At 41.0% G+C, this 23629-nt stretch overlaps 1 protein-coding gene across 6 annotated transcripts; it reads right to left on the bottom strand.

Moving 5' to 3' along the window:
* Window positions 1-4608: 4608 nt before the first annotated feature.
* ANP32E (acidic nuclear phosphoprotein 32 family member E) lies at window positions 4609-21846 on the bottom strand. 6 transcript variants are annotated; one of them, XM_078072495.1, is made up of 7 exons: window positions 21393-21844; window positions 18142-18291; window positions 17418-17540; window positions 16310-16475; window positions 14187-14362; window positions 8490-8544; window positions 4609-6971 (listed from the first exon to the last, which is right to left on the bottom strand). In XM_078072495.1, the coding sequence occupies exons 1-7, from the start codon at window positions 21444-21446 to the stop codon at window positions 6910-6912; spliced, it is 786 nt and encodes a 261-aa protein (XP_077928621.1). In that variant the 5' UTR covers window positions 21447-21844; the 3' UTR covers window positions 4609-6909. The 6 variants fall into 6 exon arrangements, 5 of the variants coding, with proteins under 5 accessions (XP_077928621.1, XP_035954241.1, XP_077928623.1 ...); XM_036098348.2 differs by having other exon boundaries at window positions 4609-6980; window positions 21393-21842; XM_078072497.1 differs by lacking the exon at window positions 21393-21844 and adding an exon at window positions 20784-20898 and having other exon boundaries at window positions 4609-6980.
* Between the last annotated feature and the right edge of the window lie 1783 nt (window positions 21847-23629).

The raw sequence follows: 23629 nt of genomic DNA, 5'->3' as shown, positions 1-23629 counted from the left end.
AAACTCCAGTCCTAAGCTACTCCCCTTTACAAACCTTCCCCACTGGACTGATTCTTTCCTTTTAGAGAAAGAAAAAACAAACAAAAAAATCCTCAACCTGTGTTAAACCTCTTTATCAGTTTACATGTGGTCTAAGTGTCATTTTCCAGTGCTTTGTCTATGAGTAGTTGGTTGCTCTAATACTTTCCAGAACTGATTCGCCCTTAGGTACCAACTTGACTGAACTATTAAGACTGAGATCCAGCAATTTTGGCTTTAAATAGGGAAAATGAAAATAGGAAAACCACAAAATAACTGGCTAGCTCCTAGAGACTAGAAGCAAGGCTCACGGAACAAGTCACTCGAGTGCAAACTTAAGCATGCACAAAGTGGCGCCTGGGTGGCTCAGGTCATGATCCCAGGGTCCTGGGATGGAGCCCCACATCGGGCTCCTGACTCAGCGGGGAGTCTGCTTCTTCCTCTCCCTCTGCCTCTCCCCCTGCTCATGCGCTCTCTCTCTGTATCTCTGTGTCTCAAATGAATAAATAAAATCTTAAAAAAAAAAAAAAAGCATGCACAAAGCAGCAGCAGCAGAGTGTCCTGAGCTCCAGTTGCATTTCCACCTTAGAAAGCTTGAAAACGTACAGAACACACCGACGTTTATACTTGCTAACTTGGATGATATTCATGAATGCGAGCCCAAGAATAATTCAAATTTCAAATTAAATTAGGAAGAAAACAGCAGCTCTGTAAATCGTTCAGCGAGGGTTGGAAAACGTAAAAGAATGAATGAAAAGGAGGGTCCTAAGGAAGGACCTGGCCGGGGAGTTTCGGCCCGCGGTAGCCCGACGGACCGGGAAGAGGAAGGCAGCGGAAGAAGGAGCGCGGGCGCTTTTCCGCCGACCGTTGGCGCCCCGGGCCCCCCGCCCCGCGCCTGCGCAGCTCGCTGACTGAAAGTTGCGGGAGCGCGCCGGCCCCCGCTTATCTAGGGGGTGGGAGGGGCGGGCGGGGCGAGAGCACGTGACCGGGATTGCGGCATTTCTGGCCCAATCCAAGGCAACTGGGAAAGCGCCCTTGCAGAGCAATTCGGGTAGCCCCGGTTCCTGACCTCTTTTTAATCTCCTGGCTTCTGGAGTCCTCTCTTGGGTCTAAGAATCTGGTTTTGCGGAACTTTTTGTCGTGCGTCCCGCAAATCAAATTAGAGGCACAGTCTGGAGTGAGGGGCGCTTTTTCTTTTTCTCCATAATTAGAGTGTCAACACTCTAATATCAAGGCCTGTTGCTCTCTCCCCAAGACGCTCAAATCCGATTTCTACTGCTGGAGACTCCAGAATCCCTGGAGGGCGTCTTGTTGTAAAAATAGTACTCTAAAAAAAGAAAAACTGGTTTATCTATATCAGGGGTTGAGGATTGGGGAAATTAAGGTAAAAATTTAAAGAGGCAGGTGTTCCATAGGACTACGATAGAGAACTTACCTCAAAAACGTTACCCCCAGAAGATCACTTTATCTCAAAGCATTTAGGGACGCCTGGGTGACTCCGACGGTTAAACGTCTGCCTTCGGCTCAGGTCGTGATCTCAGGGTCCTGGGATCAAGTCCCGCATGGGGCTCCCTGCTCAGATGTGAGCCTGCTTCTCCCTCTCCCTCCGCTCCTCCCGCTGCTTATGCTCTCTCTCTCTCTCTCTCAAATTTTCTCTCTCCAAATCTCCCGCTCTGTTTATTCAGACCTTCTATCAAGATTCTAAAGTGATGACGCTGGGATAAGATTACCTACATGACATGGTTGGTAAGCCCCAGAGGAGTGTGAAAGGAAACAAGGCCTTAGAGAAACTCAGTCTGAAGGCTAAAGTCCTTGAAGTGAAAAGGAAGTGGGGTAAAAGCAAAATGGATTGAGGCTGAGTTCTAACGTTCTAATCCTTCCCCTGCTGACTGCTACGGTGACAGCCCAGGAACCTTGGCAGTGGGGGATCAACAGTGCAAAAGGATAAAATGTCAATATGTCAAAAAAAATTAAAAAAAAAAAAAAAAGGATATCGCCCTCCACATGTCCTATTATAGATAGCTTGGTAAAAATAAGGCCCCTTACCCGGAATCCTAGTCAGAAAATTTCACTCATTTCCTACAAATACTAAATCCTCAACACAGCGGAAATGAATTCGCTCTGAACTCAGAATATTCTCATAAATGGAATGGGGGGGTGCATAGCAAAAAGTGCTGGACTTGCACTGACTTCTCTGCCCGAGTTGCAGAGTGATTGTAATTGCTGCTTCCCTTGCAGATGCTCGTTTACCCTGGTGCTGCTGTCATTGGTTCTTAAGTATAGTTGCTTCCACTGCAGTTCCTTCACTCACACTTAGAGGTTCTTCTACCAAGGCGTCTTCCTCAGTCACAGCTGTCCATAGAAGTGATATTGAGCTCCTCTGAGCACACTGTTGCTGGCTTCTCTGGGCCAAGAGAAGACTGGGAGAAAATGCCTCCACGCAGCAAAACCCAGGAGTCTCAGTGAGCTCATTCTGGGGCTGTGGAATGAGTTTGTCCAACTAAAGTGGAGGCACAGATCATGGCCTTCATCTGCAAGATGGTGCCATCTGAATATTTAATAGGAGAATCACAGAAAATAGGAAAGCTTTGAGTGTCAGTTACTTCTTAACAGCTGAAATGGGTTTGGTTTTTTTTTTTCCACCAGTGTTGTGTGCCTATTGATGGCCTGTGTCAGGATTGACCAGTAATGTGAATGTGTCTGTTTTATAAGTAACCAGGTCCAAGTGATGCCTTAAGCAAAAATTTGAATTATGTGTAAATATTCATAAATTTGAATAACTCATAGTTGCTTCTGATTCTTAGTCAGAATTGCTATTATGGGGTAACCCTGCTTCAGTCTTATCACCCAAAAAGTGACTGGATCTGTATGAGATAAAACTATTTTACCAGTATATATAGTATTTTTAAAGATGCTCCTGGGGATCAACCCATTTTGTAATTTCCATTTTGTGGTGTTATAACCTGTTATCCTTCAAGTTAGGGCTGATCAACAGACTAACACAAGTAGCTGCCTCAGGCCAAATTACCCAAGCCAGGTTTTCAAATCTTAGGCTGGTTAGTTCATGAAAAAGGAACGCAGTAGTAGAATGCTATCATTAAGCAACAGCTGCAGGATATCATTGCATCCAGTACTAGGAACAGAGGGGAAATTTTCAGCAACTGGGAGAATGTCACATGTTCCAAAGCCTCTCTTTAAAATACAGAAGAAGGAATAAACACAATCTCTCACAGAATTGCTTCATTCTCTACCACCACCAAAATTTTTTAGTGTAGTTCTACCATTTTCTTTAACCAAGGGGAAAAAGGCTTTGAATTTTTTAAAGATGTAAAACACATACACACAAAAACATTAATTTTAATAAACAATTTCTATAGTTGAGCTATACTTCAATATTTTCCATCTCTTGAGCAGAGTTCTGTAATTAAAATACCTTTTCAATATTAAACTGTAAGCAATCACAAAAACATTATCATATTTGTGCCTTGACTTTGTACGATACATTCCAGAGTTGTCTACAAACCACTTCTCACTGGAAAAACAAAAGACAGCAAAAAAAACATTGGGTCAGGTTTCAGTCAAGGTGAACACGCAAGAATTGTTTGTATTATATTATCTAAGGATTCTGAAGATAAACACTACACAGTGTAAATGAAGACTTTGGATTCATTCTTTAAAACTATTGGTGTACAGGGGCGCCTAGGTGGCTCGGTCAGTTAAGCATCTGCCTTTGGCTCATAATCACAGAGTTCTGGGATGAAGCCCCAAGTGGGGCTCCCTGCTCAGTGGGGACCTGCTTCTCCCTCTCTCATTCCCCCTGCTTGTGCTGTCAAATAAATAAATAAAATCTTAAAAAAAAAAACAAACTATTGGTGTACAACAGATTTATAATCACTTTAGTTAACTATAGATAAGTTACTTCAACTGTAGGTAACAAAGTTATTACTTCAGACCAAAATACAAAAAGTACTGGCTCATTTGCAACTGTGGATGGAACTAGAGTGTATTACACTAAGGAAATAAGTCAATCAGAGAAAGATAATTATCATATGATTTCACTCATATGTGAAATTTAAGAAACAAAACAGAGGATCATAGAGGAAGAGAGGAAAAAATAAGATGAAACCAGAGAGGGAGACAAACCATAAGAGACTCTTAATCATAGGAAACAAATGAGGGTTCCTTGAGGGGAGGTGCCTGGGGGGATGCGGTAACTGGGTGATGGACATTAAGGGCATGGGATGTAATGAGCACTGGGTATTATATACGACTGAAGAATCACTGAACTCTACTTCTGAAACTAATAATACATTATATGTTTATTAACTGAATTTAAATTTAAAAATATTAAGAATAAAAAGTACTGGCTCAGTTTGCAACTCCAAAAGGAAAATTAAGGGAATCCAGAATTTTTTCTGCTTCTTGGACAAAAGAAAGTAAGGCAGATGATGAGTTAAATTACTACATTGTAATGCCTCATATGACATCCAAGTGTGTGAGAACTTCCAAGCTGTTTCTGTTTTTAAAAAGACCTTCAAAGCCCCCGGTGGTGGTGTTCAAAAAGTGAATGTCATACACTGAAACTAATAATTAACAACAAATCTTCCATTTATTTGAAGCAATTCAATTTCAAAAACTTTAAGTTACAGCAGTCACAGAAAAAAAAAAAAACAGGGAAGTCAAAAACAATAAAAGAATAATCAGGAGTGCTGCGTTTTTTTTTTAACACTGTCATGGCTTTATTCAAAACACAGTTGCACAAAAGTATTAACTTCAAAGTTTTTAAAGGAGAGTTTTGAGGAAATTTAACACACTATATACATACTGCCATACAAAGAGCATTAAAATAGGACCAAAAACTTCTACAAAATATAAAACCCACCCTTACTTATTTGCATGAAAATACCACCCACAAAGCTAAATAAGTCTTAAAAAGTTATTTGGAGGCTCTAAATGTTGTTTTCAAACCAAAGAACTCTAATTTTGATTGCACAATAAGATGATTGATAAGAAAGTCAATATATAGATTTCATTTTAAAAATAAGTATTTTATAGTCTGGCATATACTATGCAATGAGAATTCTTAGGGACTAAAACAGGGTATTTCAACTGTTAAAAAAGGAATAAAATGTTAGTCTTTTGGAGATTCCAATCCCCCCACTGAACTTATTCCAAGAGTTTTAGTTCAGTCACTTGTGCAACTTTTTTAGTTTACCCACAAATAACTTTGTAATTTTTACTTTAAAACCCCAAGTCATACATCTGAAACTAAAAAAGAAGTTCTTTACTCAGTAATTTAAATGTGTCCCAGTATAGAAGTATAACTTCAATTAATTTGCTGATGCTAACTTTAAAAAAACTTACAGATATTCAAAACAAAGCAGAAAAAAATTTAGCTAAGATTTAAAAAGCAATTGCCTTGAACATGGAGCCTCCACAACAAAAAGGGAGATGTACTTGTCTACTCATATTATTATATTTAGTAGCCATATAAAGAAACACACCCGTCCCAAATATTTTTCTATTTTTAATGGATTTCCACTTGAAAACAAATCTTAATTTTAATATTTAGTTTCAAATATTTTTCCAACTGCCCAGTATATTCCAATTAAATGCTGTATCTGGTAATACCTTAAAACTATAGGAAGAATAATTAAAGGTTCTACTCAGAAAAATTAGAAATACTTTGCAGTGTGGTATCTAAATCATTTCGGAAGCTAACTTCCCAAAAAATTTGACTTGATTAATTATCAAGAGGCAATTGTTCTGACTTTCGTGGAACATCAATGCTGCTTCTGAAAGCTTCCTTTGCTTTTCTTTCTTCACCCTATTAATACAGCCTGTACATCTTGTCAACCAAGAGAGATTTACAGAAAGCAGAATCTGTTGCATAAAACTGTATTGATAATAATATTCATATTTCAGAAAATACTCAATTTCTTTCACTTAGCTTGTTTAAAACTGAGATAGTCTGAAAAGGTGGTTGAGGTATAAAAGACTAAATAAAGGTTTTCCTGGGTAGCCATAAGTTTCCCAACTTTTTTTGGAGATAGAAGGAGGGGAGTGAAACAAAAAATGAAAGTGATCATAACAGAATTGCTGGGAGGAAAATAAAGAATGTGCAGTTAAAAACAAAACAAAATTAACAACCACTGGCATGTCGTGATTTTCAGCTAGAAAAACAAAGAGCTCACCTGCATGTCTCTGAACTTTAGTACAAGCATTTTTTCCTTCAAAAACAAAATCTTACTAGTCACCTGGCTTAAAAGGTTTCAGAAGCCTCCACAAAAGCCATGAACTATATTGTTGAATAGAACCTTTGCTATTCTGCTCCTACTTTCTAAGTTACTTATGTGACAAAAAAGCACCCAAATACCCTTAGCCAAACAAAAACAAAAACAAAAAAGGTCATTGCCTTCAAACTAAAGATCTCTGGGTCACCTCTAAAAATATAACCAACTTACTAGTCAAGAGACTATTTTCATTTCATATTCCAGCCGACTGTGATTTCAGTTAACTTATAAATAACTTTATAACCTTATGAATGAAATGCACCAAACTACACCTGTGTAAAAGTGATCATGTTTTAATTATGGGCTAAAAATAACTAATACAGTGAGCTTGAATGAGAAAAATGAAGATTCTAAATAAATTGCTAGGGAATTTCACAATGGGGTCAAGGAAAATTTTTTCTCTACATACAATATGATCATTAACAGACTAGTAAATCTTATTTGGAATGATAAGGCAAAAATAGTAAAACCACACTTTTCCTATAAAAAGTTACAGGTTATCTTCTGTAGGGATCACTATGGTACATGAAGAAACAAAGAAGATGTGATCACTCTATTGCACACCCAGGAACATTAGGGAATCTGGTCTTAGAATGATCTAGTCATCTTCTTCATCTCCATCATCTTCAGCATCTCGTTTCCTTTTTTCCCCTCGAAGACCTTCTTCTTCTGAAAGAAGAGTGAAAGAAAAATTGTAAAATACTAAATTTTAACAAATGAATATTTGTTAAATTACAGTTTTGAATCTATCTTATTGAAAACTTAATGGCATAAAAAAATTATACATTAAGTTTCCTCTCGGTGTACCGAACACTTAAAACAGACTTCGAAATCCATAAATAATGACAGCTTGCTGTGCACCCTTGTGGCCAAATCATGAAGTACAGATCAAGAACTAGGGGTTTGTCATTAAAAGAATCATTAGTAAATTTTTAAATTTATTTTGAAAGGCCTAGGTAAAGAGTACTAGAGAACAAATCTGAAAAGAACATTATCTGGGAGTTCAACTGCTCTTCTCTTAGAGATAAGGCTTCATTCACCCTCTTCAAAATGAAAGACCTAAGAAAATAATAAATTAAGCTCAAGGTTATCTCATCTCTTCATACCGGTTTTGAAAATAAATTTTACAGGCTGGTATTTTTTTTAATGAAATTATTGAATGCCCTGAAAAAATTATTATTTTTTTTTTTTTGAGATTATTTATTTATGGGTGCCTGCGTGGCTCAGTCGGTTAAGCGTCTGCCTTCCGCTCAGGTCATGATCCCGGGGTCCTGGGATCGGCCCCGCATCCGGCTCCCTGCTCGGCGGGAAGCCTGCTTCTCCCTTTCCCTCTGCCCGCTGCTCTGCCTACTTGTCCTCTCTCTCTCTCTGTGTCAAATAAATAAATAATCTTTTTTAATATATATATTTTTTAAGATTTTATTTGACAGAGAGAGCGAGCGAGCGAGCACAAGCAGGCAGAGGGAGAGGGAGAAGCAGGCTTCCCGCTGAGCAGGGAGCCCGATGTAGGGCTCGATCCCAGGATACCGGGATCATGACCCGAGCCGAAGGCAGACGCTTAACCGACGGAGCCACCGGGCGCCCCAGAAAATTACTCTTTTAAAAAGGTTGTATGGGATGACTTAGCTCAGCCAGACGTCTGCCTTCGGCTCAGGTCATAATCTCAGGGTCCTAAGATCGAGTCCCACATCGGGCTCTGCCCTAAGCTTGGAGCCTGCTTAAGATTCTCTCTCTCCCGGGGCGCCTAGGTGGCTCAGATGGTTAAGCATTTGCCTTAGGCTCAGGTCATGATCCCAGAGTGCTGGGATCGAGCCCCACATCAGGCTCCTGGCTCAGCGGGGAGTCCGCTTCTCCCTCTCCCTCTGCTTCTCCCACTGCTCATGCTCTCTCTATATATATATATCTCTGTGTCTCAAATGAATAAATAAAATCTTTAAAAAAAAAAAAAGATTCTCTCTCTCCCTCTCCTTCTGCCAAACCCCCCTACCACTTGCGTGCTCTCTCTCTCCTCTCTCTCAAAAAAAAAAAAAAAACATTTTACACCTCTCAAGGCACCCGATGTTACCAAAATCAAATCAGAGACCAGTAATAATTTGAATTATAAACACATTCTTTAAAGTATGTGAATAATAGCTATAACTTTAATGTTAGGATTTTTTTATGGCTAATGTAACTCACCCTCTTCTTCCTCTTCTTCCCCTTCTTCAACATAATCATCATCATCTTCTTCATCCTTGAAAACCAAATATTCAGTTTGAGAATAAAAATCCATGACACACTTTTCACTGTTTGGTAGTAATACATTCTAACAAGAGCAAAAAAACTATGGTTATTCTGTGTTCTGACAACCTCTGCCTAACTTACATAGGTCTTTTTTAAGAACCCAACCAAATCTAGTTTATGAAAGGAAGTTATGTTTTAGACCAACGCTGTTTAAAAGAACTTTCTGCAACAACGGAAATGTTCTGTATCTGTGCTGTCCACATGTGGCTACTGAGCATTTAAAATGTGACCAGTACAAGGGCGCCTGGCTGGCTGAGTCGGTAGAGCATGCAACTCTTGATCTCAAGGCTGTGAGTTCGAGCTCCGCAGTGGGTGTAAAGATTACTTAAAAATAAAAAAATCTTTAAATAATAAAATAAAGTAAAATGTGACCAGTACAAATGAGGAACTGAATTTTTCATTTTATTTAATTTTAACTTAAATAACCAAATGTGCCCAGTGGCTACTATAATGGACACAGTAACTCGACAATTTCAAAGAAAGGTTTTCTATTTTATAGAGTGAGATAGGAATTACCTAAATCCTAGCCCCAACATAGTTACATGCATTAAATAAGTCACTTAATTTCCCTGGACCTCAGTTTTCCACTCAATAAAAGAAAGTATTCATCTAGAAAGATCTCTAAGTTCCTTCTACATCTAAAAATCTACACATCAAAACAGCAATGTCAAAAAAAATCACAAAACTTAAATCTACAACTTTTGTGGAAGGAGCTGTCTACCGTTTTATATTAAACCTAACAAACCTTTCTCTTGAATAATCAGTCATAATAATTTGATCATGAACATAACACTAATTAATATTTGCCGATTCCCTCAGAGCCTATCAAAATATGTAGGATGGTTTTCTCCTATTAAAAATGACCCTGGCCTCTACTTTGAATTGTATCTTTTCCTAGTTTTCATGCCTTCTCCTTTCAATTTTACTACTTCAATTTTAATCTGCTATGAATTCAGAAAATAGGTTGACAAGCTTATTAGAGAATTGAATATAAAAGAGAAAACAGGTTTAGAATAACAGCTTGAACACTCTCCTACAAAGAAAATGTCTTTTAGGGGCGCCTGGGTAGATCAGTCGTTAGGCCTCTGAGCCGAAGGCAGATGCCTAACAACTGAGCCACCCAGGTGCCCCAATAAATAAAATCTTTAAAAAAAAGAAAGGGGGGGCGCCTGGGTGGCTCAGTCATTGGGCGTCTGCCTTTGGCTCGGGTCACAATCCCAGGGACCTGGGATCGAGCCCCGCATCGGGCTCCCTGCTCTGCGCAAAGCCTGCTTCTCCCTCTCCCACTCCCCCTGCTTGTGTTCCCTCTCTCGCTGTCTCTCTCTCTGTCAAATAAATAAATAAAATCTTTAAAAATAAAAAAATTAAAAAAAAAAGAAAGAAAAGAAAATGTCTTCTGTTGCTATATTTTGGCTAATCAGAGCCCTTTTACACTCACTGCCATGTTCCAAATAGTTGAGTTCTACCATATGTGTGAAAAAAATGGAACCAATCTAGGATCTCCCCTCCAGCCCCACAAAAGTTTACTGCTCCTTCAAAATACTTTTAATTGGCAAATGTCAAGAACTGCTGAGTAGTTAGGGAAAAACTTGGACAACCCATCCTTTTCACAGTATCCACAGCCCCATTTGTGTCTAGAAATACTCAACAGAACCTAATTTCCCAGCACATAGCTAGAATCCCCTGAGAAACCCGAATGCACGACATTTATATCAAAAATCAATCTTATACAATCAATTCAAACACTGAAAAGCATTCTATACCAGAACACCATCAAGATATAAGGAGGAGAAGGAATAAATGGGGTAGCCAATAGTATAAAAAGGAATCACAATAAAAATCAGGAGAACCTAAAGCTTTAAACTAAAGAAGAAAAGAAAGGAAGAGAAGGTAGAAGGGAGAGGGGACAGGGAAGAGGAAGGAAGGGGAGGGGAAAAGAAAGAAAGAAAAAAGAGAGAGAGAAATAAAGACAAGGGACACATTTTAAACATCTCAGATCTGTGGAGAATGATAAATGAGGATGTTTAAATATTTGCGATTTTTTAAAAAAACACTTGAGATATTAATCACATTTATTCTTTGATCATTTAAAAACACCCAAGTCTCAAAAGCTAATTGCTTCTCTGGATTTTGTTTTAACAAATATGGTTAGATTAATTGACTGATGGTTGTAAGCCTTTTTTAAAATGGAAGTACAGCTGACACACAACATTACCTTAGCTTCAGGCGTACAACATGGTGATTCAACAAGTTTGCACCTTAAGCTTTGCTCACCGCAAGTACAGCTATCATCTAAGCCTTTCGTTTTTAATATCATCTATGAGGTAACATCCCTCAATAAAAACTCGGCTTTCACCAAAGGCTTGTTCAGTAGAAACTATGGTCTTTTCCTAACTAATGGGAAAGAACATGTTTCCTCATTGTACTCTATAGTACAGAGGGATCACAATTCCCAATTCTTCTAAAGCCCCCATTCCCATTTTTTTTAATTTTTTTTTAAAGATTTTTATTTATTTATTTGACAGAGAGACAGAGCAGGAACACAAGCAGGGGGAATGGGAGAGGGAGAAGCAGGCTTCCCGCCGAGCGGGGAGCCCGATGCGGGGCTTGATCCCAGGACCCTGGGATCATGACCTGAGCTGAAGGCAGTTGCTTAAGCGACTGAGCCACCCAGGCGCCCCTCCCCATTCCCATTTTTAAAGAAATATACTACACACATAATACATATTAATTTCTTACCCCTGAAGAGTAACTGAAATAAAAATAATACTCAAACCAAAAACAGCTACTCAAATCCCATTCCTATCTCCTTCTACTTTCTTTTTAAATCTCAATAGTCTCAGAAGCTTCTACAGACTCTCACCTTCTAAAAGTAAGTTTAAAACATAACTATTTAAAAATATTTAAAACATTGTAAATATCCAAACCACTTCATCATGTTTGAAAACTTCTGGTCCATGCTAGCCGGGTACTACACTGACTTGATGTTGTGGGTATCATCTCAGAGATTTTTGCTCTATACTTGTCACTTTTATTTATTTTTTTTTAAGAGAATCTTTTTTCTTTAATATTTTATTTATTCACTTTTGCGACACAGAGAGGGAGAGAGAGAGGGAGGGAGAGAGAGGGAACACAAGCAGGGGGAGAGGCAGAGGAAGAAGCAGACTCCCCGCCGAGCAGGGAGCCCAATGCGGGGCTCCATCCCAGGACCCTGGGATCATGACCGGAGCCGAAGGCAGACCTTAAAGACTGAGCCACCCAGGCGCCCTGACTAGGTCATTTTTAGTTAATATTCTCCAATATTCAATGGAATGATAAACACAAACATCTACAGTTGGTTGAAAGTCATTTTTAAACTACTTAATACTATTTAGACTTAATGGAGAATTACTGGCAAAGAAAAAAGCCAAATGCAAAATAACATGAGTCCATTATTTTACTAAATAACTTAAAACTTAGGGGAGGGATGCCTGGGTGGCTCAGTCGTTAAGCATCTGCCTTCGGTTCAGGTCATGACCCCAGGGTCCTGGGATCGAGCCCGGCCCCCCCTCCTCCTGCCTGCCGCTCCCCCTGCTTGTGCTCTCTCGCTCTCGCTCTATCTCTCTGACAAATAAATAAATAAACTCTTCTAAAAATAAATAAATAAAGCTTAAGGGAAAAATATTCAAGCTGTATGCTGATGTAAACTGAACAGGCTGATTTTCTCTATGAATGCTTTTTTTTTTTTTTTTAAAGATTTTATTTATTTATTTGACAGAGAGAGAGACACAGCGAGAGAGGGAACACAAGCAGGGGGAGTGGGAGAGGGAGAAGCAGGCTTCCCGCGGAGCAGGGAGCCCGATGTGGGGCTCAATCCCAGGACGCTGGGATCATGACCTGAGCCGAAGGCAGACGCTTAATGACTGAGCCACCCAGGCGCCCCTCTCTATGAATGCTTAAAGTGCTGTTCTTCATTATTGGACAGCTGCCAACTCACTAAGGCCCCAAACAAGTTTAAGTTCTATTTTTTCCACATTTAGTTTCATAATTAAAATGGTATCAGAAAAAAATTATCAATGATCAGTGATATTATCTATCTAACCAATGTAAAAGTCATAAGAAGAACAAATAAGAATACACTAACAATTTCTAGTCTAAATAAGAGGTATTATTTTTAATAATAAAAACTTGAATTATGGGGCACCTGAGTGGCTCAGTTGGTTAAGCGACTGCCTTCGGCTCGGGTCATGATCCTAGAGTCCCGGGATCGAGTCCCGCCATCAGGCTCCCTGCTCAGCAGGGAGTCTGCTTCTCCCTCTGATCTCCCCCCCCCCACTCATGTGCACTCTCTCTCTTTCTCTCTCTCTCTAATAAATAAATACAGTCTTTAAAAAAAAACTTGAACTATGAAAACAAAACTCAGTAATTTAAAAACATTACAAGAAAATAGTAATTCCCAGGGGCGAAAGATCATTTGTTCAAGTCAACTGAAACTTCCTGTGAGCTTACTATGTCCCTGTCAATGTATTAGATGCTGAGATACAAAGACGGATGACCCTCCCCTTAAGCAGCTCGCCATCTAGTAGAAAGTGGCCAAATAAACAAGTTTTTACAAAAGTGTCTACAGGCAACAGAAGACTAACTGAGAATCAAAGATAACGGAGGAAGGAGTGATTACCTATAAAAAGTTACAGAAAGCTTCAATAATGAGACAACGCCAGAACTGAGTTTTTAAAGAGTTCACAAAGCATGATCTGGGTGTCAGTCACACAAGTACATACAACAGTAAAATGTCATGAACATGTACATAAAATCAGTGTACTTTCCAGGCTTCAACGATACTTACGTTTACCTCAGTAAAAAAGAAAATAAAGTTCATCAGAGAGCATGGGTAAAGTCATTTCAGATAAGAGTAAACAATGTATCTACAGACAGAAAGGCAAGAAATAGCTTGGTGTGACAATTTAATTTGGTACTGAGGGAGAAGACACTAGAGAAGGAAGCAGGGGCTAGATAATGATGGGCCTTGTGTGCCTGGGTGGCAACAGGGAAACACTGAAGTGTTTCAAGCAGGCTAGTGATACGATCACATTTGCACGCAGGCCATGCAAACACGCACTGTGAAGGAGACACCTAAGTGGTGACACTGTCTTCAGAGAGACCATTTGGAAAGCTACTCCAAAACCGTAAGCAAGAAATAATCGGGGAAAGGAAAGTTGTCCTGAGTGCCTACAACGTGCCAGGGACTGGATACTTTACACATATTATCTTGTTAAATCGTAAAAGAGGCCTAAGAGGTTGATACAATCTCAGTTTTATAAATGCAGAAGCTGAGGCTCAGAAACTTTTGTAAAATGTTTCTACCATACCGCGGCATGCAGCTCCAGGCAGAATGGGTTTGAAAGATATCTGGGCGGTAAAATCAGTAGGTGTTTATGATTATCTGGATACAGTAGGAGCTGGGGGACAGTGGGGAAAATGACAGGCAGACAGATACACTCAGACCCACAAGTTAGGAACAACTTTCAGATTTCTACACAACTCACTATTTATAGTACTTGGCCCTATGCCTAAATAATTAATTTTCAGCGCACATAAAAAGTGCCTATTCACCTGGATTTCTTCTTTCATTAAGTATGAGAGGCCCACTTCCTCTTCTCCCTCTCCCAGTTCTGAGCCTGCTTCATCTTCATCCTCATCTTCATCCTCCTCTTCTTCCTCCTCTTCTTCATATTCTTCAGGTGGACCAGCTTCATCTTCCTCTTCCTCTTCATCATCTTCATCTCCATCTTTAAAAATATTTTAAAAGACGAGCAAATGGCTGAGCAAATGTTTCTTGCTAGTATGCTGATCCTATCTGCCCTTGTCCCAATCACCTCAAACTCTTAAGTCAATGGGTAGATGGAAAGTATCTCAGGGTGATTTTCTTTTTTTAAGATTTCCCTTTCAAGGGGTGCCTGGGTGGCTCAGTCGGTTAAGCTTCTGACTCTTGATTTCAACTGAGGTCATGATCTCAGGGTCGTGAGTCAGGCTCCACATTCAGTGGGAAGTCTGCTTGACTCTCCCTCTGCCCCTCTCCCTGCTGATGCGCCCATGCTCTCTCTCTAAAATAAATAAATAAATCTTCAAAAAAGATTTCCCTTTTACAACATCCATATTTACTATTTGAGAAATATGGTTTCTATTTCTTTTTAAAGATCTTATTTATGGGGGCCTGGGTGGCTCAGTCATTAAGTGTCTGCCTTCGGCTCAGGTCATGATCCCAGGGTCCTGGGATTGAGTCCTGCATCAGGCTCCCTGCTCAGTGGGGAGCCTGCTTCTCCCTCTCCCACTCCCCCTGCTGTGTTCCCTCTCTCGCTGTCTCTCTCTCTGTCAAATAAATAAATAAAATCTTTAAAAAAAAAAGTAAAGATTTTATTTATTTATTTGAGAGAGAGAGAGAACAAGCTGGGGGTAGGGGCAGAGGAAGAGGGAGAAGGAGACTCCCCACTGAGCAGGGAGCCCGATGATGTGGGGCTCGATCCCAGGACCCTGGGATCATGACCTGAGCTGAAGGCCGACGTTTAACCAACTGAGCTGCCCAGGTGCCTTGAGAAATACAGTTTCTATTTTTTTTTTTTAAGATTTTATTTATTTGAGAGAGAGAGCAACCAAGAGAGAGCACAAGCAGGAGGAAGGGCAGAGGGAGAAGCAGACTCCCTGCTCAGCAGGGAGCCCGATGTGGGACTCGATCCCAGTACCGGGATCATGACCTGAGCTGAAGGCAGAGGCTTAACCGACTGAGCCACCCAGGCACCCCGAAATACGGTTTCTAAATACTGAAATATTTCCAATGTATAGATTTTCATCGAAACATGACATGCACTAAAGTTTGTTTTACCTTGTGGACACTTCAAAACCCGCTTCTCTATCATTCTATCATTTTCTAATATTGTTTATCCATCAGATTTCTTTTTACAGTAAAAAAATTTTCAACCAAGAGTAACAAACAGTGTCCCATTACTAATAACAGCCATTCCATCATCTGTTAGTCACCCATTTATCCAGTAATATATATTCATCACCTAATTCTAACACATTTCCATCACCACCCCACCCCACCCCCCCAACCTCGAAAAAACTCATAGTATTAACAGTCACTCCCCATTCTCCTCTCACCCACTGGCAACCACTACTCTACTTTCTGTTTCTATGAATTTGCCTATTCTGGACATTTCATACAAATGGAGTCACACAAAATGTGGCCTTTTGTGTCTGGCTTCTTTCACTACATAGAATGTTTTCAATGCCGTAACATGTATCAGTACTTCATTCATTCTTATGACTGAATAATATTTCATTGTATGGATATATCACATTTCATTTATCCATCAGCTGACAGGCCATTCAGGTTGTTTCTATTTCTTTATTATTATGGATAACACTACAAGGAATGATTCCTTTTTTTAAAAAAAGGTACTATTTTTTAAAAAAAGGTACTATTTTAAAAGTTCCCACTTTTACTAGGTGGTGGTTAAACAAGTTTATACAGATATAAAATTTCACAGAGCTTGATAGTAAAATAATCATTAAATTCCCCTATCAGAAATCTAAAAGAAGAAATACAGGATTAGGGCTGTGGATTTATAATTTTTCTTGTCTTACTATCTTTATTTTTCAACACCCAAATATCCAGGCCCAATCTAAATTGCATGGCTAGGCTGGAGCCTATATTTATAAGCATTAAGAATGATTACCCTCATCATCCTCCTCTTCTGAGTCTGGTGCTTCGTTATCCTCCTGATCAAATCCATCTAAGTAAGTGATTTGCTGCAGCAGTTCAAAAATACTTTCTCTGTAATCTTCCAGGTTTGTGATCTCACAGTTAAACAAGTCAAGACTTTTCAAATTTTTAAGATTTTGCTGGAAAAGTAAAAAGTTAAAACTTACATTTCGAGATTTTAAATACTATGTTATTTCTTTTTAATTCATGAACCAGAAAACATATATTTGAAATCAAAAGGATGATTTTTGGATTTTTCAAATTTTATAATGAAGGGCTATTGTATCAATTATTTCTTTTTTTAAAGATTTTATTTATTTATTTGAGAGAGTGAGCAAGCGAGCGAGCATGACGGGGGTGGGGGGGAAGAGAAGAAGGGAAGCAGGATCCCCACTGAGCAGGAAGCGTGATGTGGGGCTTGATCCCAGGACCTCAGGATCAAGACCTGAGCTGAAGGCAGACGCTCAACCGACTGAGCCACCCAGGCGCCCCCCACATCAATTCTCTTAATGAGGCCCTGTACGTAAACTCCGCAAGAGTAGGAACTTTGTTTTGTTCACCGCTGAATCTCCAGCACCTGGCTTAGTGCCTTACTATAGTAGCCACTCAATATATTTTGTTGAAAAGATATGTGCATAAATAGGCAACAACAATAATGTGGTTAGCTTAAATCCTGTCAAGCTTATTGTCAATACTTTCAACCTCCTCCCAAGCTTTTTTAAAATTGGAGCAACAATTTTCTGAGTTTCACTTCATCTCATACCAGGAAACAAAGGAGCAAATAATAAAATAACTCAAAAAAAAAAAAAAATCAAGAAGGAAGGAAAAAGAATAGAATTTAAGAAAATACTGGGAAGTTTGAAACCAGATATTCAACTCCTGAAGTTAACGATAAAATAAATTTCTCACAGATTTATCTGAATGTTTTACTCTAAGAGAAAGGAAAGCAATAACCATCTAGATAAAAACATATAAGAAATTTCAGAAGTTTCAAAGAGTGAAATATAAATCAGTAAGATAAAACACAAGCAAATCTCAGAAAATCAACCAAAAAAGAGCAAGTCCAGAGACCTTCCACTCACCAGAGCTTCTACTGTACTGAGATCTTTGATTTTGTTTCCACTCAGATTGAGGTAGGTAAGATTTGGACATTTCTCTGCCAGGACTTCCAAACCTCCAGAAATTATATTGTCACTAAGTTCCAACTATATATTCAACATGGAGAAAAAACAAACAATGGTGAAAGCTTAGGGCAGATCAGATTTTTTTAAGTTTTTTTATTTATTTAAATAACCTCTACACCCCATGTGGGGCTCAAACCTACAACCCCGAGATCAAGAGTCGCATGCTCTTCTGACTGAGCTAACCAGGCACCCCCAGATTTTTAAAATATATTAATCTGAAGAAGAAAAACAACTGTCATTCTCTCTGGCTTCAAGAGACTGTCACAAATTATTAACTTCCAAATTCCCACCTATAATCACCAAATAATATATTAGAAATCCTACATAACAAGCTTCTAAGTTTGGCTCCAAATGTGTTACAGATAGATTTTATGTTTCAGAGAAAAACATTTGATAGATATTAAACCCAAATTCATGTCAAACGCAATTTCATTATTAAGTTTAAATTTCTAAAAGCGGTATTAGAGCTGATTCTAAAATCCTACATAACCCATTTTCTTATCTCTAGAAATTTAGAATCTTCTAATTAAAAGGCAGAATGGTTGTTTCATTTGGCCAAAACCTAGACATATTAGCCCTTGGCATCAAAATTATGATGATTTCACACTTAATACCAACTTACCTTTCGAAGTTTATTTAAGCTAGGCAACCGGGCCAGTGAACTTAGTTCCACATTAGCCATACTCAGAAACTCTAGTTTTTTAAAAGTATCATTCAGGCCTTCAATTTCCCCATTGACACACAGGCAATTATCAAGGACTAACTCTGTCACCTGTAAGACAGAAAATGAATGATTCTTTACTTTGCAGCCTGTTTAGCAAAAGACCTGGGTCAAGACACACTGGAAATGTGAATATTAAAACCATCAATCCCATTACAAAGATTCTTTCTCTCCTCCCCCACCAAAAACTGAAAGACAACCTAAAGTCATCATTATAAGTTAACCTTTTAAATTTAAACTTAGACCAAGAAGTTCAATGCCTGCTCAAATCACTGATGCATAAAAAATAAAACTTTGAGGGCGCCTGGGTGGCTCAGTTGGTTAGGCGACTGCCTTTGGCTCAGGTCATGATCCTGGAGTCCCTGGATCGAGTCCCGCATCGGGCTCCCTGCTCGGCAGGGAGTCTGCTTTGCCCTCTGACCCTATCCCCTCTCATGTGTTCTCTCTCATTCTCTCTCTCTCAAATAAATAAATAAAATCTTTAAAAAAAAAATAAAAAATAAATAAAAATAAATTAAAAAAAATAAAATAAAACTTTGAAAAAGGTCCCATGTGAAACTTGCTTCTGCCCCTGATGAGGATTCTCAACATTAGGGCATATATTTATGCAGCGAGGGGATGACTAGGCTACTGGGAAAGGGTTCAAGTGAGCTGCCCTAAAACAGCAGGGAGAAAAAAGGAAACTATTTTATTCACGTTTCAAGTTTAAACCCCCTTATCTTTGGTTGATAAATGCCACCATAACTCAAAAATACCTTGTTACCCTTCATGAAGAAATGTTAGAAAGCTCATTCTGAGAAAGCTGGCTAAGGGAGGTTATTTGTTCTTAATAGCAGGGCCAAACAATGTGACCCAGAACAATACATCCTTGACAAAATGTTATTTCTCTGTAACACCCTGGTAGCATTTTTGCGGACTTTTCCCCATGGTTGGGGCGGGCGGGGGGGGGGGGGGGGGGGGGCGCGGGCTGCATCCTCCTATTAGGTCAGAGCTGTAGAACAAAACTTGCTGGTGTGCACCTAAAAGGACTTAATCTAAGGGGGAGACAGGAGACCCTGGATCTCTACTCCCAATGCAAAAATATGTCTGAGGAATTTTGAGGGCTAAAAACTTAACAACAAGGAATGCCACCTTCTCTACCTGAATATGACTTTGAAATAATTATTTGAGAGACCAGAGAAGGCCTATGGTCTCCTGTTTAGAGGTAAGGAAGCCAAGGCCCAAAGGGTAAGAATAAGAATGACTTGGCTAGGGTCATCCAGTTAGTATGACAGAGCTGTGCCTCCACTCTCAATCTTCTGACTCCTAGTCCAGCTGAGCGGAGGAGAACGCCGGTATTTGGCGTCAGAAAACCAGTTCTTCCACTTGAGTAAATAACTTCACTGCCCTGGGACTCGGTTTGCTAATTTGGATTCTACAACAATACAATCCACCTTACAAGTTTGTCGAAGGAGAAAAGTAAATGATAAACACAATAAGTGTTTTGTAAACTGTAAAGAGCTATACAAATATAAGAGACCGTTATTACACCATAGGGGAGGAAGGAGAGGCTGCAAAAAGGCAACCTCTGGCACCCCCCAAGATTGGAAAGGAAACTACTACTGGTAGGGTAGGTAAACGAAAGAGGGTAAAGGGGAGCAAATCTACTTTTCCAACCCAAGACATACAAAAACATTCTAAATGTGTGCTCCTGAGAGGCAGTTTTTAAAGTTTGATTTTGTTTGTTTTCCTGAAGCCCCCAAAGAGTAGGCCCTAGAAAACTCCCAGATCTCTCTGGGATGATAGTAGCGACTGTTTCCTTCTCCTTGCGCTTTGCTAATTTCAGGGATACATAAAGAAAACAAAGTACATAAAGACCTTGGGTTCCCACTCCGCACGCCGCCACAGCCCCCCACACAGACCCTACTCATCTTCTGCGCTGGTTTGCACAGGCACCACCCCCGCCCCTGCTGAAAACAACTACATCCCTTATATTCCACTTCGAGTGTTTATTTCAATTAACACAATTAACAAGACTCTTGACGCTTTCCCCTGCGGTCTGAAGTGCGAGGTTCCTCGCTGGCCACCCGCCGCGCTCTCGCGACCAGCCGCTCCGACCCACGGAAAACCCCACAGGCGGCGGGGACTCCTCAAGAGAAAGACGGGTCGCCTCCCGGCCCGGGTTCCCAGCCCCTCCGCCCCGGGCGGGAAGGGCTGGGGGAAGCCGAGAAGGCGCCCTCGAAAAGGAGGCGGAAACGCCTCCCGTCTGACCCCCGAAAAGTTGACCGCGACCAGCCTCACGTGGCCCCTCCCAAGGCCGTCTCTTTAACTACGGCGACAGCAGCAAGAGCGCATCATTTAGTTTCGCCGAATCCATCTTTAAAGCACAAAACTACTACGACCGATTTGTTGAGTTTTGTGAAACCTTCTCCAGGGATCAAATTCGGAGTTGCGGCCACTACGATACGACACGCCGAATATCGTCACACCGCGGGGGGACGAAGAGGATTACGCCTCGCGTCCCCTCCCCACCTCCGGTCTCTGCGACGACTCCCAAAACTTACCCGCGGCGGGGGAAGCGACCGCTGACCCAGATTCCGCCCGGCGGCGGTCGGCGCGCGCCGCTTCCCGGGGGAGTGGGCGCCGCCGGCCGCGGGCGGTCCTCAGACTCCGCCAGGGACCCCAGCCCGCGCCCGGCGCGACGTCACACACCCGCGGCCTCGAGCCCGGGGACACCCCCCCAAAAAAGAAAGAGTTGGCAGCACTGCAGAAAAGTTGGACTAACTTCTCAGGCGACGATGGCTGCGGCAGGGGCAAGTGGGACTGGGGGGTCGCGCCCACGCCGCCGGCCCCTGGGAGGAGGAGGGAACCAAGCGGCGGAGCGGCCCCCAGCACTCCGCTTCCCGCCCCCACCAGGCCTGGACTCCCGACTCGAAGAGAGCCTAAAGAGGCTAAGCCCCCTAGGCACACAAAAACGCCCCTAGAAACTTAAACCCTTCGCCATTTTAAGTAGATTTTAATGATTTAACACTTAAAATTAAATATCCCCCCCAACCCTAACCCCAGGTGGGGGTTAATTCATTACCCCTCCCCACACACCCACCCGACCCCCAGAAACCCGATCCTCTGAATACAGGTCTGGTGGGGAAGGGGAGGGGGCTGAGTCATCTCACCTCCTCCGGGGCTCTGTTCCTTAACTCCAGGTTAATCCTCTTTTTCATCTCCATGTCCTCCTCCTGCTCTTCTGCTACTACTCCCTTCCCTTACCCTTTCCTGCCTTTCCCACTACCCCCAACCCTTAAATTTTAAAAGATTTGGAAATGAATGAAAAGAAAAGCAAATATAAACGCCCACCACCTCCAGATAGGTGTGGGGGAGAAAGAAGAGAATAGCAAATGGAGTCCAAGGAGTTGGGACTCTAACTCGGCTGCCCCCACCTCCTTGTCCACACACTCGCGCGCACTCACACGCACACACACACGCACGCGCGCACACACGCGCACACACGCGCACACACACACGCGCGCGCGCGCACACACACACACACACACACACACACACACACACACCGCAGTTCCTTCCCCTTCAATGGCTGCTCTGAGACTGAGCCTCCATGACACGGCACCGCCAACCCCCTGGCCTACACTCCACCCACCTTCCGAATGTATTGGTTAATTCTTTAGCATCACACTGTTTCATTGGGCTGCATTAACGTCCATCAGTCTTCAGGGTGGACCTGAACCAGAAGCGCTGTGTCTATTGGCTACGACCAAGCGCGCAGTTAACTCCGATAGGTCCGGGAGGGTGTTCGTCCTGGGGAAAAGATTTTGAATCCTAGTAGCCCCCCGCCTTTTCTTTGTGTGGTTGGCGCGCTTTCCCTAGGCGTTCGGACGGTTTTGATACCTGCTGGATTTGTTTTTTGTTTTGCTTTGTTTTTAGTGTGAAAGGGAGGGAGAAAGCATCCTTCTTATGTACCCAGGTTGCAGGACTCATAATCTGGCACACAAACACGCGCCGGCTCTTGGCTGTTTTAAAGCACCTTGCGGCCAAGGTGCACATGAGCTTTCGTGGCACTGCCCGGCTGGGGATAGGCTTCTGGTGCAGAACCAGACGCGAGATAAAGATAGTATTTTAGCTTCCAACATGAAGGACTGAACGTTTTTGAAAACAGTTGGGTGAATTATGTAAGTTAGGCACCTTTAAACAAAACTAGCCTGGAGGAATTGTTACTGAGGTAATTGTTGCTGTAATAAACACCAAGACCTGGGAGGAAAAACAGTGCTGGGCTAGTGAAAATCAGACATCAATTAGCATAGAAATGGTACTGCAATGCCTCTCCTTTCTAATTTCCCTTTGGTCGGTTTCCATGGATACCTGTAGGTTAAATGTGCTTTTAAAAGTCTATGAATGTGAGATATAAAAGAGCGGGATAAGAATGATCTTTTTTTTTTTTTTTTAATTTTGTCTTGAGAGTCTAACTTCTTAGTTCTTGCTTAAATTTGTCCTTTCAATCCCTTACACCATTCTCCGGATAAATGCCCAAAGAAATTCCAAATGATTTGGGGAAGAAAGTGGGTGAATTAGTCCAACCCCTCTCAGAGCGGAGTGCTTGTTTGCTATGTTTTCAGTTTCTCCGGTTAGAGACCGTAGGGTTTCAAACAGACTCAACACTTTGCCGCTATCCCTCCTCCTCCCACACAGAGACACACAACTCCTCAATTAGGCTTACGTTTAAAATGTAAATATTTGGTAGTTAGCATGTTAAATACTTTAAAGGAAAACAAAATAGTGATTGTCTTCTGGATAAGTGTTTCCTTTGAGTTCTTGAAAAGGAAATTTTGTGAAGATGAAAACGGGGAGAGGGAGAGCTTTTGGTATAAAATGACATCTCTGCAGGGCAATTTGGTGTTAGTTAAGTTTGTTTTAACACGGGCTAAAGGAAGCCAGGATGATATGAAAACAACCAAAACAGATTGAGGAAGAGTTAAAAAAAAAAAAAAAAAAAAAGGATAAAAAGAAACCTGAAAGCACATTTTAGTACCAGCTTGGGAAGAAGTGCTGTGGTCTCATCCCACCAGCCACTGGAACTCTGGAATGGAATCCCAAAGAGAGTTCGGGAAGGAGATTCAGATTTAGGAGTCATGCACACATGAATGATAGTTGAGGCTATGAGAAAAAAAATAAGATGCCCATAGAGAATATATTTAATAAGGCTATCAGGCAAAGGGGAGAAAAATGTGATTGAGGGGAAAGAGGAGAGAGGGATTGTCTACCAAAGTAGTCGAAGAAACTGAGGAACAGGTAGAAAAGAATGAAGTGAATCCGGGGGCAGAAATGTATGGAAGCCAAAGAGTTTCAAGGAAGAGATGATTATTGAAGTTAAATGGTAGGACTTTATCAGAATACATTA

This window comes from Halichoerus grypus, chromosome 5 (assembly GCF_964656455.1).
Source record: "Halichoerus grypus chromosome 5, mHalGry1.hap1.1, whole genome shotgun sequence".
In the NCBI taxonomy this organism is placed as follows: domain Eukaryota; kingdom Metazoa; phylum Chordata; class Mammalia; order Carnivora; family Phocidae; genus Halichoerus; species Halichoerus grypus.
The sequence above is the reverse complement of the archived record's forward strand: the minus strand, read 5'-3'. Positions and strand labels throughout refer to the sequence as shown.